We start from the raw sequence: 23,113 nt of genomic DNA, 5'->3' as shown, positions 1-23,113 counted from the left end.
GAGAGCATTACCAGGAAAGATGTGGTCACGATAAGCCTTGCAATTATAGGAGTGCATCCAACGGTCCCCAAAAGGGGATTCAAGTCTTCTCCATACCCTTTTTTGCATGATTAGAAGTGACACAGATACACAAACCAAGAAAAACTGATAATAATGCAGGGCTTAAAGGAAGCAGATCAGGTAAGTGTGAAGAAATGAGCAGTAAGATTTTCTCATTTGTTTTGAAAGTAGAAGAAGCTGGAACAAGAAACAGACTTTTAGGTTTTATTTGGGTTTGGACTGCTAATAATGAAAAATTGGCTACTCTGTGCATCAGGATCTGTGAAATGCGTGAGTGAACACTTACTAAACTTAAACTGATAGCTCAGATGTTCAAAAAATCTCTAACTAGAGAACAGTTTATCCTGGATTGTCTTTCAAGAGAAGATGGTGACAGCGAACATACACCCCCGCCGACAAACAGGAAAGATTGGCTCTGAAAATTAGCCCTTAACTCATCATTGCACTGTTTTTATGATGAATCAAGTGTGATTATGATCATTATGTGTAACAGGGAAAAAAAGGCAGTATAAAATGCATACAAGTTTGAGAATATTCTCTTATAAATATAAAACAGTGGCTGGAAGGCAAGTGATTTGCAATGAACACATTGCATTGCCTTCAGATGCTGGCACAATAGCAGCTACATTGCTCTGGTTTCCAAGAAAGGCAGGGTGATATGGAAAAGAAGAATTCACATCAGTATAGAAGTACAGCCATTGAGGATAATGACTTTCATGTCAGGCAGAGCTTCCTTCCAGAAATGCTAATGGAGAGGTTGTTGCAAGGCATCCCTCCCTTGGTCTGATATTCTTATGTGACAGCTTGATGCATACTAATGCTATTAAAGAACTGATTCATTTACAAATGGTTTGTGATAACCCAGGGAAATGTAGTGTGTTCCACAAAGAGTAATTTGTTATGAACGTGGAATCGGCACGGGAGGATTTTTATCAACGGAGAGAAACAGAAGCTGTGTAGTGGCTGGCTGACTCTGGTGACTAGAAGCTCATTTGCCCATTTGCTAATCTTGCAAAATCATGGCCGAACTTGGATGAAAAGATGTAATGCTTTCAGTCACCAGCAGGATACAATTTGAATTTCCTTTTCAGGCTTGAAAGGCTGCTGTGACTCTTTTTCTGTCTTAGCTTGCTGATTGTTTTCCAACCCGCTTTGACTACTGGTCACAGATGTTTGTGCTTTTGCTTTGGGTGTGGGTTTGATGTGTGAACAATGCAGGACTGTCTTAAAAGCACGGAAGCTGATTACATCTTAAGTGTGCGTTCTTCGAGGATCAATGGTTGTACCAGTTGAAAGGGACCCCTGGCAATGGCTACAGCTGTGCAGCATTTCCATTTTGGGAAAAAATGTTTAAGGAGATCCACACTCATGGAAAAATCTGAAAGGCTGGTTTCCAAACAGCTGGGAAAATCCCAGCACCATCAGGCCTGGGCACAAGCATGGTTGTAGCGGTGCCCTACGGAGGTGAGTCTGTTGACAGGGTAGTTGCTCTAGCAGCAGCAGAGCACAAATGACTGCCGAGGCATGCTCAGGAGGAGATGTCAGCTCTTCTCCCTATAATTCCCAGGAGGGCAAACATAGAGGAAAAAAGTTCTCAAAAAGACTAGCATGGAATGGGTTTGGAAAACCCTTGAGAAAATGGAGGCACCTTGCTAAGAAATCTGATTGCATTACTGCCAAAGGCGTTTTCTGGATGCATTGACTAAGGTGAAGTTTAAAGAATGATGCAACAAGAGGCATTGATTAGCTAGGTGGTCTGCAGCTGTCTCAAAATGTCAAGACTGAGATAAAGGCAGGGTTTCTGTAGAGTAAAATATTGGCAAAATACAGAAAACTGCTGAAAGAAATAGCGCTTTCATTGCACAGGAGGCTTCCTGTGGGACATGGGAATCTGAGGGAATGATTCTGTTCCTGAGACAAACTTCAGTAGCAGTGGACTGCTTTCTAAAAGCTTCCAAGTCATATAATTAGGAACCAAGAAATAATGAGAATAACCGAGGGACAGAGATTCCAGTGAGCTAGTTCTTCATGCATAGAGTATCACAGACCAAAGGAAGCAACGTCCTCTTCAGAGAAGCCCACAGAATTTGGGTAACTGATAGAAATGTGCAAAGATCAGTTGGACCTTGAAGGCTTAGTCACTCTGGAGATTGGAATGGGTTTGTGCTGCTGGTTCTTTTGAACTCTTTTCTTCAGGGCACTTCTGAAAAAAGCAGGAATTTTCAGGGAAGCCAGGACCTGTGGAGCTGGATTGACAGAAGAATGCAATGAATTCAATGAATGGAGATAAGCATTTTTGGTCCTTATCAAATAATTTTATCAGTGCTCTTCATTTAGAAGATGAAGTGCTCTTCATCTTTAGAATGCTTTCGTCTTGGTAGCTTCAAAAGATAAATCACATCTTTGCTGTAGCTGTGAGCGACAAAATGAGAACTCTGTGTTTTACTGTTTTCTAACAAGATGAACTTATTCTTTGGAGCAAACGCTGATTTTCCAACCCTTTGCTTAACTTCTCCCACCATCTGTTTCTTGCTGTAGATAGACTGATATGAAAATTAATACAGGATTAATACAGGGTAGCCCCAGGAAGGTTTAATGGGGAGTTAAACTAACTCGAACTAACTCAACCAACCAAACAACACCCCCCACACCCCCACAGCAGCAGGCTCCCAGCAAAAGCAATTGGGCAGCCTTTCTGTCAGGAAGGAGATCATGGTCGAGTTTTGTTAAACAAGTGACTTCTCTGACACAGGGTGGTAAGGGATGCCTTGAGGAACCAGACCAGGTAATATAAGAGACTAATTTAACTTCTTTCATAGGAAGGATCACAACTTAAAGACCTAAAGAGGGGTTTTACAAAAAATGTTTCTCTGTTAGGCTTCTGGTCTAGAAAAAGTGTCACTTTCTCTTGTAATTAGAAGATGCTTAAAAGAAATGCACAAATCCCTTCCTTAGGACTGATAAAATTGTATTTTGTGAGACTAAGATCTTATATATTGGCTGAAATGTTTCAAAGAGTTGTATTATTTAATGGAGTTATATGGTTGGCAATAGCAAAGGCTTGTTTGAAAACATACTGTTTTAACAGATAGGAATACTGATTTTTATACAAGATCTAAGGTTTGGCTTACCGTTAGTGACTTGTTCTCACAGGAACCTTCGTACACGCCTCTTGGTTAGCTGTAAATAAGCTGTATCTCTCTGACAGTTTAAACAAGCTATGTCACCATGATCTTTCACACAGCAGTGAAATACTGCTTACATCTTACAAACTTAAATTTTTCCACGTATCTATATAAAGCAACACATAGACATATACGACAGTTATATGCTATAGAATTATTACATTATTGTGACATTAATAGATTCATTGCATTATTTCCCCACAGAAGCATAACTGACTCCTAAAGCTGGCAATATGAAAATAAGTAGAATCCATGTCATTAAGTGATTCCAGTGCTGATGAAACAGGGAAACTTACCTGATATAGACTGTATATATGTAAATTCAGTGCTCCTTGAATGCTCAAGAGCCAGTGGCAAATAAATTTTGGTCTGACCTTGTGAGGATCCCAGGCATGTATCGTCCCCACCCTCCTGATGGGTAGCCCCTATTTCCCTGCCTTTTCTCAGCTTTCTTGGGATAGCTGTTGAGTTGGTAAAGTGTCATGTAGCTCAGTAAAGTATCATGTAGCTGGCAGGAAGATGCACTGCTCCATCGGCAAAATCATCCAACAGACAACTGGGCAAATGAAGCTCTGCAATAATTTAGCTTTTACAGTCTACATTTGCTGGCTTTTCAGCTGTGCTACTCCAGTAGAGGGTGCTTTTGTTAACTGCTGGCATAATGCCTGTTTCAATTTGCAGTACTGCTTTCAATTATAGACCTTGATTTTCTTCTAATTTTCTTTCTAATATGTGATAAGGTCTCTCTTGAAACAGTATGCATCTATTTTGGTTGCTTTCTTGTTATCTTGCTTTAGATTTTCTCACTACTTACAAAGGTGTTTTAAACAGCTTTTGCACTGTAGATTTCACATAATGTCTGAATGCTGTCTGGGGAGAGTTACTGAAATCTTTTCTTTTTGAAAAATAATTCTTACATTGATTGATCACAATGACAATATTATTTGGCAAACACAATTTTAGTCAAGTGTGTTTGTCTGCAACAAAGCAGTGAAAAGCAGTATGAAAATAATGAATGGTTAAATGTCACACTAAACTTCTGTTTCAGCCAAACTAATTATTGAGTTTCAACTTTTCTGATATAGTAGAAAAAAACCCCAAGAACAAGGGTTTTACCATCTTGTGAGTGAAAGAGTAATGGTTGGTTTAAATTTAAGAACACTCAAAGACAGCCCTTATTTCTGCAAAAGAGAAAGTGAGGAAGAACTGGCTTTGAAAAGTTGCATTTATCTAATTTCCCATATACTCATAAGCTTCTTTCATAGAAGGTTACAAAAATAAGGCTGGAATGCACCTTCCCCAAGGTGACCCAGGCCACTGGCTGCCCCAGGCCAGCTGGCTGGCCCCACATCTTTCCTAGCAGATCTCTCAGCTTTAAATGCTCGAAGGGAAGGCAGAAATGCAATGAGCACTGCCAGCCCTTCTTCCAGTGTCAGCGACTTAGTGCATTAACGAATCGGTAGAAATCAGTGAAATCATGCAGTTGAACTAAAGTTTATCACTTTTTTTCTCCATTTTAGGGAAGCATATAACTCTCTTGAGCAGCTCTATGGTTTGTAGTTTTGTGTTCATCCAGAGCAAGGATTCCTGTGCAACCATGGGTGTAAATGGCTCAGGATGACGTGTTCAGAGTTATAAAATGTGATTCATTTCAGGTTGTGCCTTGGTTCTTTGGTTGTGGCGTAGCTAAAGGAAAAAACATTTTATGACAGTTAAAAAAAAAATTCTAAGATAAATGACAGAATTATAGCAAAGGACATGATTTCTGAGGGCAGTTTGTCTGGTCATAGAACCTGCTCTGGTGCCCTGTAAGTTTCTTTGGAGCAGACTTCTGCTGAGGATTGTGTTGCTGCTGTACTGGCGTAACTCCAGACAGGATTTAACAGTCAGGCCCTGAAGTTCACTCAGAAGTTAAATTAGCCCTTAAAACAAACTTCTTGCTCAAGACTCTTCAGGAGGAACAAAACGAAACTACCATTATACTTGAGAGAAGAAATGGGGAACTTAGAGATGGAACTGAGACACTGTATGTGTTTAGGCTTTTAATTGAAAGAGCTCATTTAATTTTTCACAGGATTTTGGCAACATACGAAGCTGAAAATTAATGGTCTTGTTCACTGTGGAAATACCTACAGTGATTTGCTTAAGGGGCAAATGTTGCCAGGGACTAAATATGTCCCATGGTAGGTGGAAACTTCATGTGATGCTGACTTTGTCTGCAGCGAAACAGTAATGCTGGGGGCTGCACAGCTGTCTTCATTGATTGCTCTGAAATTCAGAATTTAGTAAGTAATCTGAAGGGGCTTAAATGAAGCGTCATTTTATGCTGGTAATATTTTGCAGACCCTGATTTTTGTTCTTCCTTCTCGTTCTGCAAAAGCCCCATAGATTTTAAAAGCATTCTGCAGAAATAACCTGGAAAACGATCCCATTTAGTAACAACTCTTCCTGGGAAGCTCTACAGGATTTTCCATCAGAGGTGTGTTTATATCCCTGACTGTGCATACATACTTAAGAACCAAAAATAAAAGTTTGGGAAATTAGCTCTCCTGGTACTTGGGAAATAATCTATTTCAGAAGATGAACATTTGTTTGTTTTTCTTAATTATATTACATATGGCTTTTGTTTATTAAATAAGTAGCTCTTCTGTTTTTGTAAAAATAAGCAGATTTACTGAATCTCCTGGTTAATGCTATAGGGTTGTTGAGAAGCTATATGTGATATAACCAGTTCTATTTCTGATATCATGCTAAAGGATGCTCTTTAATCTATGGCTACATTTACATTAGTAAGTCATTTGGCACAATAGGAGAGTGCCTGTAGTGTGAACTAGTCTGTGCTGTGAGTAGCTCTGCTTTGCTCCCACAGGCTCAATGCCCAGCAGCAGTCCAAGTGTTCAGTGCACTCCTGCAGTGCTTCTTCTGGTTTGAGTTTCATCTGAAAGGAATCCCGCTGGTGCGCTCTAAAACCAAAGCAGAGTCTGCTGGGCTGATAGGGAGAGTCACTTCAAAAGCAGCTTCCTGATCCAAACCAAAATACTTCTGCAGTCACACCCTGCCTGTGCGAGGAGCACTGCAGGCGCAGAGCCCGAGTGTCTCTGGGACACACATTCACGCCCAAAATACGCCTTGCTGGAAAACCTTGTATTCAAGGTTTGTGCTCTTGGTAGAATGCCAATACTGCCTTTGAAACTTAGCTTTTTCCTCACCTTAGATTTGTTTTTTTCTCTATTAATTGCTTCACATATTAAGTGCCAGGGGTGATAGAGAATGAGAGTGAGAGGAAGTTGGAGCACTGATCATTGCTTATCTGTTCCCAGACCATTTCTCCTTAGAGATGCTGTGTTCATTCCTGGAAGAATCTATATGTGTATATGAAATGCAGCTATGTATGAATCCCACTATAGGCAATAGAAAATCTGTTGTATATGAAGCTAGTCACACACATGAGTTTACACTGCCAGGGGCCACAGTGCTGAGCCTCTGATTCTTGCTAGGGGCTGAAGCCTTGCTGTTCACCTAGCAGTAGAACAAGGAAAGTGGTTCGTGTTTTTTAACTCCTAGAAAGAATGGATCCCTTTCCCCTCCCTGTGCTTTCCTCTCAGGAAAACTTAGCTAGCATCTGAATTTAGCAAGTTTACAAAAGCATTTTTTCATTTCAATATAGTTGTCTTAAAAGATTAATTTCTCCCTGAGGACATTTGGACAAGGTGGAGAGAGAGATTGATCTTTTCCAGATGCTCTTTGCTGACAGGCAAAGAAAAAATCCTTCTGCTTCAGGTTAACATTTATGAATGTATTTAAAAATATATATATTCTGTATGCAAATCTGACAGGGAGACTGCAAGCCAGTCAAGTCAACAAGCGTCTTAAAAGTGCATAGATTTGCATTGTCATAGCTGCATTAATGAGATGGGGCTTGCCCCTGCTGACTGGGCTTTGGAGCTTCCCTCTCTGTATCTCCTATGGACAAGCAGAGGAGATGGATATATTTTTCAGACAGAAACACAGAGGCCGCATTCAGCATGCTCTGCAGTGCTTGCCGAATCAGACATATAAAAAGACATCATTCACCTTTGCTTTGATGCTGTGGGTACATTTCCTAATGGGATTCTTAAACATTGCACACTAAGTGCTGGCAAAACTTGTCACTGTGAACAACAAGTAGTTTGACTTCAAGCTTCTGGGAAGTACCCTGAATTAGAGAAGCAGGGAGAGCTGATGCCTTATATGTTATCTGAGAGGAGAGCCAGTCGGAGAGAGCGATTGTGCGTTCACACTCTGCTCACGATACACTCTGTCTCGCTTCCCTGCAGAGCAGGAGCAGTCCTCCCGTATTGGCAGCTGCAGTCACTACTGCTTTTGCCTCTGCGCAAGAAATTGATGCTTACTCTGATACTGGCTCTCTTGCCTGGCAGTAGTCTCTAATGACTACAATGTGAGGACTTCTTAATGGGATGAAAGCTGAGCGTCAACCAGTTCTGTAGGAGACCCTGATATCTGGGAATAGCAGATTCTTCTTTGGTTGATGCTGATCTCTAAGGCAACAGCAGCCGTGGTGCTGAGCATGGGAAGTAAGGGGGCTCGCCTGTCAGCGGCAAAGGAAATGCCTCCGTGGGAAGTGGTCCTTCCTAACATCCATCCGTAACCACTGTTGTCCTTCTCAAATGATGTGTGGAACCAGAAACACTACTGGAGACCAGGATGCTTTTGTGAGTCCCAAGCTGGTTTTCACTGAGTGGGCAGAGGAGGTGGGGGCAGTCACTGGGGCCAACCGTGCATGTCACCTGCTTGTGCACACTGAATCCTGGAGAGACAGGTTTCTGTCAAAATGATCAGGAAACCTGTTGCCATTCAGAGGTTGCTGACTGTTAAAACTATTTTAATTAACTGGCCGTCAGAAAGACTGATAAAAACGTTTTAGCTACGTAGAGAGGGCTCTGCTCCTGTGTGTGGCAAGGCTCAGGGCTCTGGGAGTGTTACAAGCAAAGCCCTTCCAAGGCCAAAGAAAGAGCTGAGTGAGGATGGTAGTGGATGTGAGGTCTAGAGATGGTAAAGTCCCACTTTGGGAAATTAATCTTCTATGGAGCTGTGTCATGTCACTTGTCCCAAAACCCCAGGGTAAGCTCAGCTGTGACAGAGTAAGTGATAAGGGGAAGAGAAGGAGGTGAAACTAGGAGCATCGTTCTCTGGGGTTGTTTAGGTAAAGCAGGTAAATACGTAAGGGTCTTTGTTAAGCACATTTGCTGTTTAGAAAGGAAAAAAATGCTGGCTTGGATTATGAATTTATTTACTGTGTTTCAGAAGCAGGCAAAGTAGAGGGGGAAGATGACTAAATTTTTTGCAGTGTTTTTCTATTAGAGCAGGATGTTGGTAGGAAGGGGCAGGACTGGGTAAGAAAAAGGAACATTATTGGTTTTGTCCATAAAGAAGGAAAACGTGCTGTGCAAAAGAGGGCATTGAATCCTAGGACAAGGTGTTAACGATATCTAGATGTTAAAGCTCTGAGACTTTATACTGTAGTTCACAAAGCATCAGCTTTACTGCATTGGTAGTGTTGCTGAAGTGACCTGTCAGTTTTGGGGCTGTTTATAGAGCAATGCAAGAGGCAGTCTTTGCTGTTTGCTTAGGGTTCTTTTTTCCCTAAGTACTTTGTACTAAACATGTATGAAAATCTGAAAAAATACACTGGGTGGGGTGCATGGTGCCCCCAAGGTTTTTCTTTCACAGCCTGCAGGCTTTGACCCGACAATCGTTTCCCAGACAGGGTCCTGCCTGTCACGTAAGTGCGCAGTGTGTCAGCTCAGAAAGGCTGCAAGCTTGTAACAGGGTCTTAGCACATAATTTAGCCTGTGATACCTGATGAACTGTATGAATGATTAGAACGTGCTATGTGGGGATGTGTCTTCCAAAGGTATGCTAAAATTAGCAGCTTTACAGTTTGACCTGATTTTTCTTTGTTGCTGGTTGTAAAGATAGAAACCACTACGTGGTTAAAATCTGTTTTGTTGTGTTCGATTGAGTTTTATTTTGAGAAGGGGAGGGATAATTTTAGTTCTTCAGAACTAAAAATCAGATCAAAATCCTGGCAACTCTTCAAGATAAATGAGCAACCTTGCAATAAAGGGGTTTCTGTCACCTTGGAAACACAGTTTGAAAAAGACATTTAAGTAATTTTAGTTTCAGACTTCCCTCTGCCCTTGTCCCTCCCATGCAAATTCTGTTTTTACACCCAGTATATCCGGTTTAGCTGTGGGTTTTTTCTGTATAGACAACAGGGGAATTGGCCAGACAAAAGTGGAAGAACACTGAAAATGACCTTGCACATGATGTTTCAGAGCAGGAGCCAGTGTTTGGAAACACAACAAAGTTAAACCCATCCAAAAATAGATTTTAAAAAATCAGCCATTTTAGACCTTGTATCTCAATGTAAAAAACTCCAAAAGTTTAACTTAATACTTGTTTTTTACAGACTGTTGATTCTTTTTATTCTGGAGAGGAATATGGCCTTTAGGAAACAAATTTTAGCAATGAGAAGGAAGATGGGGGGGGGTAAACAAGTTAAAACCTACTTTGTAAAATTGATGTAATCTACTAAATATACATGGCCTTTCAGAATCCCTGTGATCTCTGTCTGAAATTTGTTACATTAAAGTGCTGTGGATCTTTGTTGTGGACATTGCACAGATCATGGCATGGCATGGCTGGAAACTCGAGTCATTAGAAAAGAGATTAGAATAAAGTAGTGTTTCTATCCACTAAAGAATGTAAATATTTTGAGTATTTTCAATAGTTCATACTTCTCAATAACATATCTCACCTGAAGAGTGCCCTTACTGAGGGCCCACTAGAGAAAGCACAGAAGCCTTTGTAGCCTTTCCCATCTACTTGAAATCAGCTGAGTTACGTGGACTTTCCACTCCCACTCAGAAAATATTTCAAAGTGAAAAGTGAATCGATTTTCAATTAAAGATTAAATGGCATTTAAATGTATATTTTATTGCCCAGGTAATATTCCTGGAAACTTAGGGGAACCCATGCAGGACTGGTTGACAGTCCCTGTGCCAGCATCTGGTGTTACCTCTGCCTGTTGGGCTGCTACCAGCTGTATGGTTTGTTAAGCTGGGTAGGAAAAGTTGCCACCTAGGACCATGTGTCACAGTCTGAGCAGCACAGAAAACTATCAGGACATTACACTAATACATCGTGTGAGACATGGCTAGATAGAATAGCTGACTAACATTTGGGTTAAATATGTGGAAATGCTTCCTAACCACATGACTGATTAGACTGTTGGGATAATAATAGGACCATGTAACTTGAAATATTTAAAGTGAGATTGGCCTGAATATGAGCAAATGAGACGTGTGATTAAGGGAGCCCAAATGAGATTATAAAACTATTTTTTCACCTCGGTTTTCTTGGATTCTGTTGTGTCTCCCAGGAATGACTGAATGTTGTGAAGGGAATCAATAATTAAAAGAAGTTTGACCATGCCACCTTCCCATCAGCTGCTGTGCTTTTGTCATTCCTTGTTATCACAGGAGTGAGTGAGTGTTGGGAGCAAGCTGTCAGCAGATGTTAGGCAACAACCCTGACAAGTTTGCAAATGAGGGACTTTCCCTGATAGAGCCAGTGGGATCAAGTACTAGTCTTCTTGTTGCATTGTTCTTTACAAGTCAGGAAAGCTCATCAGGTCAAAACATGTGCTCCATAGTGGCTGGCCTAAGCAGGAAAGTTTTCTTCTCTGGTGAAACACAGTTTTATTCCATTTTACTTGATAGGTACACTCCAGGAGATGCAAAAAACCTCCAGGGTTCACCTGTGTAGCTATACAAGAATGCTTTTCTAGTTTTCAGCCATTGTACTGAAGCAGTGTTGTTCAGATTCTGCAAACAAGTTAAGTATGAGCACGCTAATGCATGCACAGACTTCATTATCATAGCTTCTTACTATTAACTTCTCTGATTGCTCCCTTCGATGCACACACAATGGAGAGAAAGAAGAGAATATTTCCCATATGAAATTCCACAGATCTCTCAGCAGCCTGAGGTGATATGCTGGGTTTCTCTGGCTTTTTTTTTCCTTTTTTTGGCTTTGTAACACACACGATGACTATCATGAAATGATCATGTATGCACACATATAAAGTTGTTTGACTAATAAAATTATTTACCTTACATAAAAGAGAAAAACGGACTAGATCCTTTCAATGTGTGAAACTCACTGGCATGTTTTGCCTACAGAAATATCTATTGCTTAAAACTTAAGACTGTAAGAACACATCTTTAAGGCATCCTTGTGATTAGCTTAAGTACTTTGAGCACAGCACACTACATACAGTTCTTAAAGGATCAGTCTTTCAATTTAAGGACCTTTCCACTTTTTTTAAATACTGCCTTTCCTTTTACAGCATTTATAAGTCCTGTATACTTTGCTGTGACTGGAAACTCAGAGTTTTGAGGCTGAATATTAAAAAAAAAATAGCTATTTCTAACAATAGAAGTGGAAGAAAGGAATTTTAGAAAAGTAGATTCCCCTAAGAACATGTTCATTCTGGCATTTGGCTGACTGTTAATAGGCAATCAGAAGCCATTCAAGATATTCTTCTTACAATGTTTAAGTTTTGCAGGATTTTTTATAAATTTTTCATATGCAGCAGGTTTTAGGAGCCTGTGCACAATGGGCTTTATGGTGGATGTACCTTGCAACATCTCTGGGACACTGTTGTGTGGCTGGCAGACCCTTGGCTCTGCTAAGGGTCTGTCAGTCAGTACAGCACTGCCATACATCATTAACAGGGACTGCTACAGGACACAGCTCAAAAAACTTACAACTCTAGCTGGTTAGGGGATGAGATTCACAAATGTTACATTTAATCTAAGTTTGGATTAATACCCAAATAGGGTGAGAGCCTGAATGATGGTGGAGGCTTTATGAAGGCACGAGGCCAAGAAGACAGACAGGTGGATATGGGTGAGAGCTCTGCTTCTTCCCTGCCTTCCTGAGACAGAAATGACAGGACCACAAATGTGGTCCTGGCCTAAAGAGATAGGACAAAATAGACAGAGAAATGCTTATTTAGTGATTTCAGTTCCTTCATAGACGGTCTCCTGGTGTTTTGAGCATAAACTTGAATCTGTTTTTCTTTTGCTTGAAAATACTACACTCTCTGTGTTTGCTCTCACTTCAACCAAGGTAGAGTGTCACTGATCTGCCAGTTTTGTCTCCATGTTAGGAGAAAGTAATGGTAATGATGGCCATGATACTGACTATTTTTACTGTATGGGTAATGCTTTGGCTTCTTTGTATCCAAAATACTTCGATATTTTTAGCATATCTTCAGTGAGACTGACATCCTACCATAGCACTGGCATGCTGGAAGTTTGCAGTCAGAGGTGGTAATGACAGCCCTGAAGTTCAATGACATGTTCTGAAAAGCTCATGGGGGTTGTTAGGTTGCATTCTCTAAAAAGACAAATACCAATTTAAAAAAATACTAAAGAACATTAAATACTGTCTTATTTCTGTTTAAACAAAGCACAGAAGGCAGAGCCATGAACACTCCTGCTGCTTAACTTAGCTGATAGCTATGAATAGAAGTATTTCCATCACACTGCTCATTTGAATCTAGGTTAACCATACATGGTTCTTAAAATCCTCTCCTGTTTGATTTTAATTACAGCATAACAGGACAAGTAGACTAGGCCACTGGGAGCAATGGGCTCAGCACTTCACAGACAGCCAGGGTAGCTGCCATCCTGATGCTACAAGTCACATCGCCAGAGCCCAGGAGGCCAATGCCACAGGCATCAGGGAGGAACAGATGGTGGTAGTGGCTTCTCAGAGGTCCCTTACCTCTTTATGAGAAGGCACCAACTTTGGTTGCCCATGGCCAAGCAACAGCAATGGAGGTGTGGTGCACTGAGTATAAGATCTCGACAGTGATGCTTCTTAAAGCAGTTTTGGAATAAGGAGGTTTCTGGCAAGGACGTGCTGTAGAAGGGAGTCAGTGGTCTGATCCAAACACTCGACTGCTCTTGGAGTCTCTAAAATTTGCTTTTAAAAAGTATAACCCCAAGTGCAGATGGTTCCAGAGACCAGGTAGCAGATGGTGGAGCCATTTGGGCAATGAACACCTTCAGCTTTGTCCAGCCTGTTGTCTAGCAACCTCCTCAGATTTAGAATATAAATGGTTTATTCTCCCATTGATTTGTCTTCCTAAGAAGATAACCAGCTGTATTCTGGACCCTCTGGGCCTCTGGGGTGCCTCGGCTGGCCAGTTCAAAATAGGGTCTGAGGGTAACAAAGGTATGGATGACTGTAATGGTGTCTGCATCTGAGAGAGATCGGTTGTTTGGCAGGCTGGGGATAATGCACACGGCTATTAGCTGCCTGATAGGGTTTCATGGGACTCTTATTTCAGGCCATTTTGATGTCAGGAAGGCAGACGCTTTCAATAAAAAGAGTGCTCATAGATTTTATTGGGGCATTCAAATGCTTCCAGTTCCCAGCTGCCATCAGCTCCGCTTTAGTCATATAGTTGTCACTTTATCTGCCTGTCTGCGACAGGTCTTGGGAGAAGAAAGATGCCGATTTGCTAAGCGTTAATGAAAAGGAGACTCACTCACGTTTCCAGACGCTTTTAATTTTACTCATATGAATGAATCACACTGAAGTAAAATAAAGTATATCTTTACACAGTTACATCCTAAATTAATATGTAACTTTTATTTCAGGTACAGGAGCAGGTCTTAGATGCTCTGAGGGATGAATTTTTCCAAAATCAGAGCAGTTCAAAACCAGTCCCTGAGTTTATACAGAAATGAAAGCCTGTGTACTTAGGAAAGCACAGCTTCTTCACGTATCTGCTGAGGCAGAGCTGACCTTTGAAACTGTCAGCAAGGCTGTAAAGGTTATTTTTCAGTCTTTTATTAGGAACTATTTATCTGCCTAACTTCATAATTCAGCTAGATCAGAGCCCAAACGTGGCCACCTATGCATCAGCTTCTTCACCAGGGATATCCTTCTCATTTTCCAATTTAAATTTGACTTTTTACTTGTGCAGTCATTTACAATGTTCATGCCATCAGTTCAGAAAAATTAAGTAATTGGTGAAATCTCAGTCTGTTAATGAAAAAAGCTTTTTAAAACATTTATCTTTGTACCTTCAGAAGAATACTGCTTTCTATTTGTTTAAGGTCACACTGTTTAACCGGTCCTAAATATTTGCCAGTCTCCTAATAAGAAGCCTCTTCAAGTCAATGCAAGGTCTAGTCCCATCCTCTTGAAGGAGCTTTTACTTTTTGTAGAAGGCTGAGTAAAAGGATTCACGTTCAGCACTGTGTGCTTTACAGCTCCTGAACAAAACAGGCTAAGCTGAAAACAAAAGCTCAGCTTTGACTCTTACTCCACTGGCTGAAGTTAGTTCCAGCCAGATCCTTAATGTTATTTTATCTGCATGATTGGAGGGTTTTTTTGTGTGTGTGATCAATGCCAACTCTGTTGGGCAAATACAGGATGCATAGGGATTTAAAAAAATCCAGCTGCCAACAAGAAAAAGTGCTTTGTAACCACAGTTTGGAATGGAAACAATTTTCTAAGATACAGATCAAACTGTGTTTATAGACTCCACTATTGGCAGCTTTTCACCAAGCTATTTCCTGTGTGCCTATTGCATAGAGGAATAATCTAAATGCTTAAACTAACATTTAAAACCATATAGATAATGAAAAAAATACTTTGTGAAGCAGCACAGAAAACACAATGATGTTGAATTTTCTTTTGCTTCCATAGCTAATACTCATGGGAGAAGGCAGTACTGTGCACCAAACATCAGTACTCCGGTTCTTTGCAGGAGCTGGTCCTTACTGTGGCTAGTACCTTCTTTCTACTAATATTGTTTTAATTGCTAAAAGGAAATGTCCATGTAACAAAAATTTCTGAAAATACCACTTGAATAAGAAGAACTTGTTAAAAGTTACATCCAGTTACTTTAAATGCAGTGAGTTGTTACTCATTAGGGAACTAATTCAGACAATCTAAGGCACAGGCAGACAGGACGAATCTGATTTCCCATTAGAACAGGTGGGAAATCTGCAGGTGTGAAAATGACAGTCAAGGCAGATGTGGACTTCTTTTGTTTACTCAATTTGAAATGGTTGCAACAAACTTTTTCTTGCAGAAAAAGCCCAGAGTTCATCTGCTACCTGTTTTGAATATTTTCACTGTTTTTTAATGGGTCAGAGCCTCTCTTCCAGACTTCACATGCATTCATTCCCTTTGCTTCAGGCATGGATTTGCTGGTGGCACAGCTAACCTCCTGATAGCATCAGTAAGGTCAGTGCAGTAGAGTTGTGGTGCCCATGCAGAATTTTACCAGGGATTTTGTCACTGATGTTCTGCTTAGCTCAACTTCATTCCTTCTGTCCAAGCCATGTCTCAGCTAGGGAGGATGGCAGCTGTGGTACGAGGAAAGGTTTAGAGTTCGGAGAGTAATTTTAGGTTGGATGGGACCTCTGGAGGTCTGCTGATGAGGCCCAATGCAGAGCAGGAGCCACACAGGTGAGCTTGGCCAGGGCCAGCCAAGTTTTCAGTGTCTACAGGATGGAGTTCCTACAGCTTTTCAGGGCAACCTGTTTCAGCACCTGACTATGAGATGATAAAAAAAATGCCATCAAATATGTTTATACCCTTCTTTGACTGTATCCTTACAGATCAGGACCACAGTCCTGGAAGGTATAGTAAAAGGTTTAATTTTACATACTGTTTCCAGCCTGGAAGTCAAAGTTTTTGCTGGGAATGAGATAAGATCAGGTTAGAGGGGGTGGCATTGGGCTTTTCCATTACTTGGGCCCACAGGTAATGAAGAAATGTAATTGTGAATTAATCTGCTGGAGACAGATACATTAATTGTGCACAGTGAGTGCACTGTCAGAAAAGCACCGATAGATTTGGTTTTATGCGTTTCTTGCATGCTACTCTGCCAGAGATGCGGGCAAAATGTTCCTAACCCAGGGTGCAGGCACTGGGACGTGGCTGTCAGAGGGGCAGGGTCTGACCCCCGCAGGGACAGAGGCCAGGCAGACCCCTTGGGACTCGCAGTTCCTCACATGCGCAGCAGTGAGCACTGGCACTGTCCCAGCCACCACCGTCTTGTCTGTGATTTTTTCCCAACCAAAGGTATTCTGGAATGATTTTATGTCTTGCTCTGAAACTTGCACACAGATCTTTCCCAATATGTTTATTTAAAGGAATGTAAATGGTTTCAAAAGACAGGATGACAAAATGGCATTTCAAGTTGTTGCAATGTGACGTATGATAACTATGGTGAGATTTTAGATAAAGAGAAATCATAACTACTCTGTAATGTTTTTTTTTTTTTTTACATTGTAGAAATACAGGTATTACTGGGTTAACTACTGTTGGTGTCTCACCCATAAAGATTCAAAATTTTAATCTCACTTTGTTCTTCAGGAAGATTTAGTTTCAAATGATGAAATTATTACACACACACACACACATCCCCAATCTGGTAAGAGAGGGTGTGATGTTCATGAGCTGCAGTTGCTTTCTCCAGAGCCGAACAAGCACTTTCTTTGGCCCAGTGTTTGGGGTTTGTTACACACGGAGGCAGTGGAGCGGCTGGAACCCTGCCTGCTCCCTGCTGCCTTCCGCGGGGAGGTGGCATCCAACCCACCGGCAACGGGTCGGGGGTGGCCATGGCTCTGCTGCCTTCACCCACCACCTGATAGGTGTGTTGCAAATCCTTTGTAAGAAATGTCATATAAAAAGATGAAAACTATGTTCCCGAAGCTGTTTATAATGAAATGAAATGCAGATCTAGATCCACGTAGACGTTAACCAATGAGAGCTGTCTCAGAACTTTATCTGGGTAAAAAATCAACGACGTGCCATTTCCCAAGACGGGTTTCCAAGGGCTGTGCGCTTGCTAATGGAGCTAATGCATGAGGTAGCTGAGCAACACATACACCAAACCCCAATTTTTGCCCTCTTCAGCAGCCTCAATACATTATTTGCTCTGTCCTAATGCCGTTTGACTTCTACCTGTGTGACATTTTGGCTGGAATACTAAAGGCTACTAACAACACCGAGGGCAACTTCACGCGGGCGCCGCTCTGCTGAGGAGCGCGCAAGGGCTTTTCGAGGGAGCGAGGGGCTGTTCCCCGCTGCCGGGACTGCGGCTAAACTGCCTAAAACCTGCCGGGGGCAGGAACTGACACCTGCACGGCCGGAGCCCGCAGGGGAGGTGGAAGCTTGGAGCTTACAGATTGGTTTCTTTGGGGGGAAAAAAAAAAAAAAAAAGTAGCATCAAGGGAAACGAAGTATTTCAAATACGCTGTGATTCTTTGGTCTTTGGCAAGAAATGCCAAACGCAGAAGATGACACCCCGAGCTGCAGCGAGAAACGCTCCGAGTACAACTCGGGGTGCTGCCGCGAGCCCGGGCCCGAGCAGGACGGGCCCCCGGGCCGGCCGGCCGCCCACCTGCGGCAGCCCGGGCACCCCCGGCAGGCACCGGCGGCCGCGCTCGCCCTTTCCCGCGGGGACCGGCTCCGCGGCCCACCCCCCCCCCCGGCGGCGCGCGGCGCTGTCCCCCGCGCGGCGGGGCGGGGCGGGGCGGGCGGCGCCCCCCGCGCGCGGCGGGCATGCGCACTGCGGGGCGCCCTCTCACCCCGCGCAGCTATGCCAAGTATGCGCGCGGCGGAGCCGGGGCCGGGCGCGCGGAGCCACGCCGCCATGGGGCAGCGCGGCCCGGGGCTGCCGCCGCCGCCGCGCACGGGGGCTGCCGGCTCCCGCCGGCCGGGGCGCGGCGCCCGCTGAAGGCGGCGGGGAGGCGGCACCCAGGCATGGCTGACCCGCTCCGCAGGACGCTCTCCAAGCTGCGGGGCAGGAGGTCCCAGCGCGGGGCGGCGGCGGGCACCGGGCACCGCCACGGCGGGCTCTGCGCCCCGCAGGGTAAGCGGCTGCGGGCGGGCCGGGCTCCGGCCGCCGGGCTCCGGCCGCGCCTCCACCTGCCGGGCGCGGCGGCGGGCAGCGCCGGGACGGCGGCGGGCGGGCGGGCGGTTCTCCGCCGGGTGAGGGGGGCGAGGGGCCCCGTGAGCGCCCGGGGTGCGCCGCGAGAGGGAGCGGGCCGGGGCCGGGCTTGAACTCAGCTCCTGAGTCGATGCTCAACGGGAGCATCTTCACCTCGGCAATGGCTCTTCTTCCCGGGAGTGAGAGAATTCCCCATTAAATAAAAGGTTCTTGAATTCAGACCGCTACTTCGTGTGAATCCCTGCGCGTTTTCTCATACGACCGTTTTTTGGTTATGGGTTTTTTTTTAAAAAAAAGGTGCACTTGAAAACTTACAAATAAATTTTTAGTCTTGCTCTTGTTTCATTTAAATACATAATAATTATCTTTTTATAGTTGTACTAGGCAACTTAGTGAAAGAAAATGTGTGTAAGTAGTAGCCAGAAGATCTATGAATTTTTTGATCCATATATGGAGAGGCTGGAAAAAGCCATTCCCCTCTTCGTTACAATCTGAAAAGCAATGCACAGTGTCATGCTGAAATATTTTATATGCCTACGTAGTAGGCAGAATTTCAATTTTGACCTCGGTTCAGCTGAAACGTTGAAGCTTTGGTTTCTGAGCATACATGTGTCATTACCATAATGGCTTAACTTTAAATACTTTTTTTTTCTTTTTTTGTAGATAAAGTGGAAGTTGAAGGGAGCACCTGACTTTTTTTTTTACTTTTACTTTTTTTTTTTTTTTTCTTAAACACCATATTGAAGTATTTTGAGAAGGAACCATTGTCGTGTCTGTTTTTGTGTGGAGGCCTGGTCTAGTTTTGAGCATATATTAGATATATTAAAGTACTAGTAGGGAGTAGGCAATGTTAAGGGGCTTTGCTCTAGAACAAAAAAGTACGTTCCTGACATGTATATCTCTGAAAGCTTTGTATTTATTTAAAATTGGCTAGCTACTATAACAGCTAATGATGTTGAAAACTTGCTCTGTGACACTGAACCGCGGGTTGTGCAGATACTTGCATGTGGAACGGTTTGTTGCTAAAATAAACACAGGCATAAGGGCTTTCAGGATCAGGGCCAAGTTCGAATAAAGGGGAAGCAGTGCTTGCAAATACTGCTATCCGTTGCAGAAACTGCAGTTGGAAGATGAACATGTAAGTGTATCATTTGGATGAGATTCAGAGAACATTTACCATCAATGACCTCTGGCAGCGTGTTGGCTAATTCGGAGACAGAGAAGGGTTAGTTTTAAATATGTGTGATAGGTGGCGTGTCTCTGCAAGCAGTAGGGTTGTTGGAGTATGCTGGAGCTACTTGATTATTAATGTTTCTGCGGTAAGCTTTTGCAGATGGTTTGTTACTGAATACCTGGATAGATGTTGAAAACATTTGAGTCTGCTCTGCACATTTGCTGCCACTGAGACTGAAAGGCAGCCTGAGGCTGATGCCAGATGTGTCACTGGTTGTATATTTAGTCACACTCTGCTTTTTAGGAGCCCGCTGTTTTGGGAATTGTAGGCGTTCTTAACCGGCATGGAAGGGCCTTGTACTTCTCCAGTGAAACAGGAAGTAGCAGATATTTTTGTTTGTGGAAATACAGCTTTCAGATGCTCCATCTATTTATGTCGCCGGAGCAGGGACCGCTCCTTGGGCTGTCCATGCAGAGGTGGGGGGCTTTGAGGTAGTCGTCACCAGCAGGAGGATGTCAGCCAAGAAGTCCCCGATCCAGACTGACTTCTTGGAAATGTGGGCATAGCCCTACACCAACTGCAGATTAGTTCCCCATCATTTTGGGTAGTTCTTACTTGAAATAGTAGTGGAACTGTGTAAAGGGGAGCCTTTACAATGGCACTCTTCCATTGCCAGGCTATGGATGGGGGAAGGAATATGGTTGCTGCCAAATCACTGGAACTTTGCCAGAGATCTGCATCCTCAGCCCTGTTTTCACATTTTCCTCAGATTCTGCTGATTGACTGACTTAGGACCCAGTGTAGCAAAGGACTTCAATGGAGATGTGCACTGGCTTCAAAATGAACACAGTTAATTTTGTTAATTCTTTGAACCAGGTTAATTCTTCAAATCACAAGCAGTGTTCATATTGCAGTTTAGCTAAACAAGTAAACCTCACTTTTTTTAAAAAAAAAAAACACCAAATGGTGATTCTTTCATCAAATAAATGGCATTTCAGCTCTTATCAAGGATCTCTTCTGTTATTAGTGTACAAACCTAAAAAGAGGGTTGAAGGGAAGGTGTTCAAGTGACAGTCTTTTTCCTGTCTATGGTGAATTTAGCTGGATTTACAGGGATGCCCCTTGAGTTCTCCGGAGAGGTGTCTGCTGTTTGTCATCTATTACCGGTGTGTAAACTATTTTTTTCTGAGAATAATGTTCAAGCAGTATCAAATAGCTGCTCCCATCCAGAACTTCTAATTGCAGAGGTTCCACATGAAAGCAAGTTTTCTGTTTTAGGAGAATCCGGTTGTCCCTGTTCAGTCTTAGTGGTTTAGCAAAACCTCTCTGGGTTGTCGTCCTCTGCAGAGGAGTGTGAGGGTTATCTGACCTCGGTTCCCTGATTATAATCTGGATGTATTTGCAGCTTTCCTGCCAGTGCTAGCAAAGGGGCTGGTGCATGCTCAGGGGTGAGGTGCTCACTCCTTGTGTGGTCCTGTTTTCCCAGACAGGATGTGCTGCTGCGGTGCCCTGCAGCCTGCCGGGTGGATGGCACTGCTGTGGAGTGTGCTGCTTGGGTGTGTTCTGACAAGGGGTTCAGGTGCAAGTGGCTTTTTCATTGCATAATTAAGTTTGGCAACAGCCAAATTGCTTTATTCTGTCAAGTTTTGGGAACAGTCAGTGGAATTTGATTATATGTTGCATGAAATTTTTGTGGTGTAAAAACTTTTCTACGTTTCTTCCTTCCTTTCACGATGGTGTGTTTTGTTCTATTCCCCACAAATCAAGGGATGCTTCTATCTTAGTTATAGGATGAAGCCAGTAAGGACAGTGCTTTCTGGAGGTTTTTGTGCAAGAGATACCCTCATCTTTATTTATATATAAATCTAGACGTGAATCTGTGTGTCGTTTTTGTAGCCATTTAAGCAGTACACTACACCAAAAGCAGGGGCCATCTCTTCATTGGCATAAGTGAACTGGAGAAATACTACGTAGCAACTTTTCAAATCAACTGTACCTGAACTTGGCAGAAAAATAGCAGCCATTTCTATGTAAGTATGTGTGACCTTTCAGCGGAGCTATCTCACTGCCATTTATCTAAATTACATGGTGTCAAAAAAACAGCCAGACAAGCCTGACTCTTCATTAATTATGTGTACATTCTGCTTTGACAGGCTAAAATCTAATTTTATGGTCACATCAACTTATTTTTTGTGCTTCTGGAGGAGGTCTAACACAAGTGTGATACGACAGCATATGTGTTCATCTGTCAAAAGCAAAATGATATTCTAAACGCTTGTTTTTCCCTCTATTTTTGCCTTTCTTTCTGGGAACAGATTTAATAGAAAATGTTTACATAGCTTCGAGAAGCAGGAAGGAGCCCAAGTCCCCCCAGGCCAGCGAGGTCGCCGAGCGCAGGCCGCAGATAAACAGCATTACCGTTTCTAAGAAACGTAGCTGGCTGCAGCAGAGCACGCACCGACCTCGTCCTCCTCCTCCTCTGGGAGAAGAAAATGCCTGTAAGGAAACACACGGGGCTGTTATCCCAGTACCCAAATCTCCCATCCTGCTGCCTGACCCCTCAGTGCAACAGACTCCTTCCACATCCCCAGTGGGGCGGGAGCGCCCCACACGAAGCTGCGCTCCCGTTGGTGCCCTGCTGAGCACCACGAGCCCTGCCGCTCTAAGGAGCGCTGCTTTGGACTTCGGCGAGGATAACGACGCGGATGATGAAGGAGAAATATGGTACAACCCGATCCCTGAAGATGATGAGCCCGACTTGCCGAGGGTCCGCCCTTCTGCTGTGAATAGCCCTGTTGCTGTGGGCTCCTCGGTGGTTCGGTACAACCCCCACCCAGCGGGTGACTCTGGGGTGGCCACAGGTCCCCACGAGGGTCCCCCACGCTGCGCGGAGAGCGCAGGGAACAGTTGGATGGCTCAGCCCAGCGAAGCGAGTGAGGCCGATGCCGTGCATCCTGGGGAGCACCTGCAGCAGCACCGGCAGAGGTTTGCCTGCAAGACTCCTGTTGTGCCGGCAGTAGAGGACAATCCTGCCTTTAAGTGCCCTTCAACAGGTAAGAGGGTTCAGGAACATAAGTGTTATATGCTCAGTTTTCTTTTAGAGGAATTATAAACCTTTCTTATGTCTTTATTTTCTCTTTCTCATCTTTTTATCTTTACCAAGCAAATTTCCGGTGGAAATGCATGTCAAGTTCATAAAAAAAATTACTCAGACTGTGAGACTGATTCCTACTAAATGTAGAGCTGCTCAGTCGTTTCTCAGTTTGTTCATGGTGTGTCCAGGTGTGGTTGTCCTCTTGTGCTCTTTGGCCCCCACCTTGCCGAAGACAAAGGTTTTACAAAGTGAGCTTGCTAAAGCCTGGTAATGTGAGGACAGGCTGGATTTCCTTTGTTAGCTAGTGTCTAGCCCTGGCCTTGGATTCCAGCCTCAAAGCTACTTAATGTCTGCAGAAGTTTCTTTAACTTGCTGTCTGGGACTTTAATAAAGACTTCTTGGAAGACCATATAAATGCTATTCATCACATTGCTTTCTGTAATTACTGTCTTGTTGACTGTCTCAGGCTAATCTAATAGACTGGAGAGGAGTGGTTTTCACTTTCAGAAGCCAGCCTCTTTGTTCCTTGTTATCTTTGGCTGAGA

The 23,113-nt window shown here is 43.3% G+C and overlaps 1 protein-coding gene across 2 annotated transcripts in view; it reads left to right on the top strand.

Moving 5' to 3' along the window:
• The first annotated feature begins 18,099 nt into the window (after positions 1-18,099).
• The window catches only part of SYDE2 (synapse defective Rho GTPase homolog 2), a 30,291-nt gene continuing 25,277 nt past the window's right edge, over positions 18,100-23,113 (top strand). For both annotated transcript variants that reach the window (XM_074906506.1, XM_074906507.1), the window contains exons 1-2: positions 18,100-18,222; positions 21,790-22,527. In XM_074906506.1, the coding sequence (XP_074762607.1) occupies positions 18,114-18,222; positions 21,790-22,527 (847 nt within the window). In that variant the 5' untranslated portion in view covers positions 18,100-18,113. The remainder of the gene's footprint in view (positions 18,223-21,789; positions 22,528-23,113) is intronic.

Source organism: Athene noctua, chromosome 5 (genome assembly GCF_965140245.1).
Source record: "Athene noctua chromosome 5, bAthNoc1.hap1.1, whole genome shotgun sequence".
In the NCBI taxonomy this organism is placed as follows: Eukaryota; Metazoa; Chordata; class Aves; order Strigiformes; family Strigidae; genus Athene; species Athene noctua.
This window is presented reverse-complemented; position numbering and strand designations above follow the sequence as displayed.